At 41.8% G+C, this 6,446-nt stretch overlaps 2 protein-coding genes across 7 annotated transcripts in view; one reads left to right on the top strand and one right to left on the bottom strand.

Moving 5' to 3' along the window:
• vstm4b (V-set and transmembrane domain containing 4b) overlaps positions 1–2,087 on the bottom strand; it is a 21,874-nt gene extending 19,787 nt beyond the window's left edge. For both annotated transcript variants that reach the window (XM_036217256.1, XM_036217257.1), the window contains exon 1: positions 1,894–2,087. In XM_036217256.1, coding sequence (XP_036073149.1) covers positions 1,894–2,056 — 163 coding nt within the window. In that variant the 5' untranslated portion in view covers positions 2,057–2,087. The remainder of the gene's footprint in view (positions 1–1,893) is intronic.
• The window catches only part of mrtfab (myocardin related transcription factor Ab), a 45,405-nt gene continuing 40,917 nt past the window's right edge, over positions 1,959–6,446 (top strand). For 3 of the 5 annotated variants that reach the window (XM_024284241.2, XM_024284237.2, XM_024284243.2), the window contains exons 1-3: positions 1,959–2,088; positions 2,586–2,649; positions 6,007–6,192. In XM_024284241.2, the coding sequence (XP_024140009.1) occupies positions 2,616–2,649; positions 6,007–6,192 (220 nt within the window). In that variant the 5' untranslated portion in view covers positions 1,959–2,088; positions 2,586–2,615. Of the gene's footprint in view, positions 2,184–2,585; positions 2,650–6,006; positions 6,193–6,446 lie in introns of all 5 variants that reach the window. The other 2 variants (XM_024284239.2, XM_024284238.2) reach the window with 2 other exon arrangements.

Genomic DNA, 6,446 nt, shown 5'->3' with positions numbered 1-6,446 from the left:
AGCTGTGGTTGAATTCTCTTCTTCACTTTGTGCTTCCAGACTTAATCATGATGGATCAGTGTGTGGTGAAGTAAGTTCTCTTCTGGTTGGGGTTCTGTTGGTTCTGGAGTTACTGAGGTTCTTCTTCTACAGGATTTCTTTGGTTGGCCTTCTCCTCTTCAGCCTTGGAGCTTGTTATCCCTCTAGAAAATCAGGTATGGATGTTTTTCTCTTTAGTGTTCTGAGAAGATGAACTCTCACTGAGGTTCTCCTGCAGGTTCTGGTCAGACTGGACCGGGCTTCGACGGTTCTTACACCTCCAGGTTTGGTTCTGGCCGTGGCTCAAACGAGGTCCTCTTCAACGAGCAGGATGCAGGACTGGGACAGGTGGTCACCAACGCCATGACCTTCAAACCTGAGCGTCCTTTCCCACGCTTCGCCTGGACCTCCGAGCAGGTTCCCCTGGGCATGGTGGAGCAGCGCCCGCTGTACCCTTCGTCCCACGTCGTCTACACCAGCAGCGGGTACCAGCGAGCTCGGGACTTCCGCTCCGACGCCAAATACACCCAGGACACCTTTGACCACATTCCTCTGCCCTCCTCTGAAGGTGAAAAGGGGACGACCGGCTCTAAGGGACAGAAGGCCTACTGAGGTACAGCTTCAACTAAAACACTTATGATTGGTGGAAACTGGAATTTAAAAGTGTTTTTTTTTTTTCTCTTACAGATTAAAGTCAACTCTGAATGTTGAAATAAACCGATCCCAGTTTTTGTGACTTTATTTAATAGAGTTGGAATAAATGCACCATGAGAAATGCTGTGGTGCTTTCTTGATGGCTGGACTGAAATATTAATTAAATTGGAGCACAAATGATGATCTACTACCTGACCTGTTAAAAGCTCTCCTTGCTCCTGACTACCTGGAGCAGGGGTCTTCCATCAAAATATGGAGCCAGTCACCAGAAAGAGGGATTTGATCTGGAAGCATCAGGTTCCTAGACCTAAAGCAGAGGGTTTATTTTTTTATTTATTTATTTTTTTTTTTTCTCCTCTCTGTCTCTCTTGAGGGACACAACTCAACTGTTTTCTTCTCGGAATATTCTAAATGATTCATGGAAAAAATACTGAATATTAATGTATCTCATTACCTGTCTCAGCTAGAGCTGAGATATTGGCCACAAAACTGTTAAGTCTCTGAATCAGTTACAACAGCTTGAATATTAACTAAACTCTAAATTAGCCAAAATGGCTAGCATGTAGCTGAAATATTATTTAAACTCCAAAATAGCCTAGAAATCCTTACTGTCAACATTGAGAAAGGCTAAACATACAGGAAATAAAGCAAATCACTAAACTAATATTCTACCGTCACATTTCAGACTGCAGAAGGGTGGAATAAAGTTTGGAGACCCCTGATCTAAAGGACCAGGCATGAGCAGCTCTGCATTAGGAGTATATGATGAGCAACTGGAAGATTACATTTGACAGAAAATGCTTTTGCTAAATTCTAATGCATCCACATCACTGCATGTCTAAGATGGAATCTGGCTCTAAATTTCTGTTTTTGTTGCACCAATAATGCCAGGGTGGAGCTGTAAGCTAGCAGAAGACTATACAGCTCTTGGAGAAAGGGGGCGGGGCTTTTCCACACATTCCCACCCAGAACACAGGTGAATTTCTAATTAAAAACACTACATAATTAAAGTTAAAATGCCACTCGGAACGATTTGAAAATAATCAGAAAAGTTCTTTAAAACTTTATCTTGTTTCCCAAATATCATCTGTAGTGCCTCAAACCTGCCACTAGAGGGAGACAAACTCCGAACCAAAAAACCCACCAAAGTACTTTAACCAGTTTTCTTCTCTCCACCCTTTATGTTAATAATTACCCGACGGTTTGTTTTTGTTTACCAACCCGCGCGGACAGCCGTGGTCCTGCCGCTGCAGAGCTGTAAACCGTCCGGTGACGTCGCGGAGGAAGTGGGTCTCTGAGTCCCACGGAGGAGGAGGGTTTTCCGGTTAAAGTTTCCTTTGTGACTCGGAAGTAGCGGAGTGATGCTGAGGAGGCCGTTTGTCATCAGACGCAGCGCGCAAGTGGCGAGGATGACAAGTGAGCACGAGCCCGTGAACTGCGCAGAAATGTCTGCTTTCTTTTGAGCGCGAAAGCGGTGCAGAAAAAGAGCTCGTGCGCAGCAAGCGGTGACGGTATGCTAGCAGCTGCCTGCTAACGTGTTGTGTACGCAGGAAAAACATGCCGTGTTTACAATTTATTCCACCTCAGAGTGTGTATTTCTAGACACCGATAGGGTTTGTGTGTATTTTGAGTTTTTTGTGAAACTTTGTGCAGCTGTTGGGGTGTAAATTAGCGTGAAAATGTTCCGTTAAACTCCAAGCTAGCAGTAGCTTAGCATGGATGTCTGTTTTGGACAGTGACAGCTGTCGGCCCCCAGACATCTGTGCAGACTTCCCTCTAAAATTCGGATTTCCCCACATTTTGCTTTTGCCAAACGGATCCAGATATTTCTGCAACTCCCATAATCCATTGCGATTAGAAGTTGTAACTTTTACATATATTTTTTGACGCATCTCCTCCTTTTTTCCCCTCAGCAGAGCCACTGGAGTAACTGCCCTGCTGAAATGGCAACACCCCCCTCAGCTTGTTCAAACACAGGTAAGCAGAGAGGCACGTGCCAACACCGTCCTTCACCTGAACCGAGACGGTGTTCTAGTTCGTGGTATTGGCTTTCTTGGGCTTCCAGTGCGAGGAACCAAAGCTGTCAGGACCTGCTTGTTTTGGTGTTGAACAGTTCCAGGAGGCAGGTGTGGACTCACCTGGAGGAATGTGGGTGTCTTCTTTGGGGGCAGTAATTGAAGCTTTACTTTAAAGACCCACTGCAAAGAAAATTGTGTTTTTCGATGTTGGAAAAAGCTTGTAGTTGTTGTTACTTTTAAACTACAAGCCACAAGCTCCGCCCCATTCTGATGCATTAACTTGCAGACAAATAGATCCATGAACGTCTTCTGATTAGTCGACTAATCAGGTCATGCACAAAATGGATGTAAAGCACACATTAACTTTAAACTAACTAAAATAAATACATTTAAAATGATAAGTTTCTTAAACTTTAAATGAATCGTGCAGCTTCTGTCCTTCATTAGTTTCTGTTACTAAAACAAGATTAAATCAAATGAAAGATCTGGAATATATTTTCCATCAAACTCATTTTGTCAAGTAACCTTTGACCTTACACCATCCATCAAACTTGTTTTGACAGATGCTCCGCCCCTCAAGATGACGTGACAATCTAATATCAGTTTTATATAAAAGGTACATAGGGTCAAAGGTCACCTGTCAAAATGAGTTTGATGGGAAGTATATTCCTGATCTCTCGTGAGGTCGGCATCTGAAAACTATTTTTCACTAAAGATGAAGTTTTGCTGGAATCTGGATTAAAACTGTATTTCTGACATTTTCGTTGTATTGCTAATGTTAGCTTGTAGCTGTAAGCTAGCAGGAGAGATTATAAATAAAGTGATGATGGGAAGTGGGGGCAGGCTAACTCTTAATCTTCTAATGCCACTAAAGCAACTATACCCTATAAAACGATACAGGTTTTAGATTTTGACTAAAAGCAGCATAATCATAAAAATAGATCAAAGGATGATCGTAGTGGGGATTTAACACATATTTTCAGTTGCTAAAGTTCCTTAACAGATGCTTACCTTATTTATCTTTTCTGTAGGAAAATTCTTAAATCCTTCTCTCACAAGTTTTTATGAACCAGCAACTTTATTTGATTGAATCTTCATTCTTTGCAAAATATTTGCAGCCAGTTTAAATTTTCTTTGTACTCTTGATTTTGTGTTAATATGTGATGTAGAGTTTAGTGCTGCCACAAATGATTATTTTAATAGTCGACTAATCGCTGAGTATTAGTCAGTTTGTTTGATTCAACTAACTGACTTTTTTTTTTTTTTGCTGTAAATGATCTAATTTTGATTTCACTCAGCTCTACACTGGACACAAACCTAGAGCAGCATTTCAGTAACTTACTTTGGTTATTCCTCAGTTTAAACTGTAAATAACCACGGATAATTTTGAATTCAGACGACTATGGGGTCCTTTTGGTTTATCCTTTGCTAAAGGAGATATCACCCATGTTTCTTTGTTTAAATATGCTCCACATTTCACCCAGAAAGGATCCCAAAAGGAGAATTTAGACAAATCTCACGTCGTTTTGAGGAGCAAACTCATCAAATCATGAAGAAATAAACAGACACTGAAGAGGAATGAAAATATGGACTTTGATGGTTTATATTCTCTGTTTTGAAACATTATTCACACAAGATTTCACCTACACGTTGACGCCTTCTTCTGTCAGGACGTTTCTGCTGCAGACTTCTCCCACGTTTAGGTTGAACCGAGTTCAGGCTCTCGTGCTGCTGAGGTAGATCTTCATTTGGCAGAAGGTCAGGTAGATTAACGGGAGAACTGACGGGCTGTTGAGGGGATGCAAAACCTCTGCTAGCTTAGCATGTAAATGTGAGCATTTATGAGGCGCCTTTGTTTCTGTCGGATATTCGAGCAACCGTTCTCTCGAGTTACAAATGAAATAGTGATGTGTTGGGACTAAAGTTTCAAACACTACAGCTGGACACAGATCTTTTCTTTAGTTCTTATTTAAAACCTGCTATCAGGTATTTAATGTACTAACTTTTCCAGCGTGTTGTTAGCTAATGATATGCTTGTAGCATTAACATTTGTTTTCTTCATATTTTGATGCTACAATGTAAAATTAAAAGTGGCGTACCTGAATGTCATGTATGTGGACGCAAAAATCAAAGATCTGGTGATGGTCGGCTCATGTCCAGCTACTTCATGTGGTGTAGCTAAGAGGTGGTGGTGGTGGGGGGGTCACATGAGTAGCTTGAGTGTTAATGAGACCCAAGTCTGCTGGGAAATGCCTCCGCCATGTCTGTAAAAAGAAGGTTTCTTCATTTAGACATTAGGGCTGCTAAGATTAGTCAATGACTAATCGACTATTAAAATAGTCTGCGACTAATTAGTTGTTACTTTATATCATATGGAGTCAAACTTTTATTTGTTTTTTTACTGCATTTGTGTAAATTTCGAGTGAATTTTCACGATTGCTGCGGGACAATGATATTGAAAAAAGTAATTTTGAAGATCTTTGGCACAATATTGATCATCCTTTAGTGCAAACATCCTAAAATAGATCAGATTAGCCAAATCCAAAGTCGATTTGACTTCAGTTAGCTTCCATTCATTAAGATCTGTGTGAAAACTGAGCTGAAAATCTATCAAAGTTGTGACTGAAGCAGCTGCTGCAGCAACAGTTGTAGAAGCTCAAACATGTTAATTCTTCCCTGATGGCTGTTTTAATCTCAGACCTGCAGCCGCGCATTCTTCTTCTTCTGCAGCTGTTGAGCAGAACGAGAAGCTTTTGTTTCCAGGAGCTGCAGTCACTTTTTGATGCAGTCCAGAGAGCCCACCGTCCCGCTGAAAACCATCTCTGATTAAGCTGGAGAAAGTTCTGGATGCTGATTACATGATGGAGCCTTTGGCTTCTTTTTGGAGACTGAATGTGTTTCCATGAGCAGCAACTTTCCCATCTTTCCTGAACTGTACTTCCCTAACGAGACACGTGAACTCTCTCATCTGATCCGCGTCGACTGTTTGGTCTTTTTGGTGCTCCCTCTTAAGAAGTCCCTCCCGATCCGTCGGTACCGACACTGAGGCTGATCTGAAGTCCGAAAATTGAGGATTTTATTCTAAATATTTAGGTTTTATTAGCTAAATATCAGAATGTGCCAACAAGAAAATTGTCATTTTTCTAGCCAGGAAGGAGCAAAAAAAGAAGCCAATGCCTTAAAAGTGTTTTGGTCCTAGTTCATTCATTGAGGTAAAAGTGGAGTTTTTATCTGGTACACATATTTATTTCTTCACCAGATTGATGGAGAAGGTGGTAAAACAATTCTTCTGAACTCACACATTTTATATTTTCAGGTCTGTCAGTCACCATGGCAACAGTAGACTCCCTCGGAGTGAAGGATTCTGGTTCCGGCGAGATGGAAGTCGTTGGACCTCCGGGGTCGGCCCAGAGCCCTCAGAGTGAGGCGGTGACCAACGAGCTCCAGGAGCTGTCTCTGACGCCGGCGCCCAACCTGCCGCCCATCAAGGACCGCAAGAACGGTGAGTGGTCGGACCTGAACGTTCTGCCCGCCGGTCCGTAAACATTGATGCTACATAAAAACCTGCAGAAGTTTCTTTATCCTGATACATTTCCAAACGTATACAAACATCTCTTCAAAATAAAACTCATCTGCATCGTTTTCTTGTTCATCTTTTTTACCAAAACGTGCTTGACTGCAGATGTTACTACTGGTGTAGTGGTTAGCACTCCACCCTTACAGTGACATGTTCGAATCCCGGGTGGGTTCTCGTTT

Source organism: Oryzias melastigma, linkage group LG19 (assembly GCF_002922805.2).
Source record: "Oryzias melastigma strain HK-1 linkage group LG19, ASM292280v2, whole genome shotgun sequence".
NCBI classification, from domain to species: Eukaryota; Metazoa; Chordata; class Actinopteri; order Beloniformes; family Adrianichthyidae; genus Oryzias; species Oryzias melastigma.
This window is presented reverse-complemented; position numbering and strand designations above follow the sequence as displayed.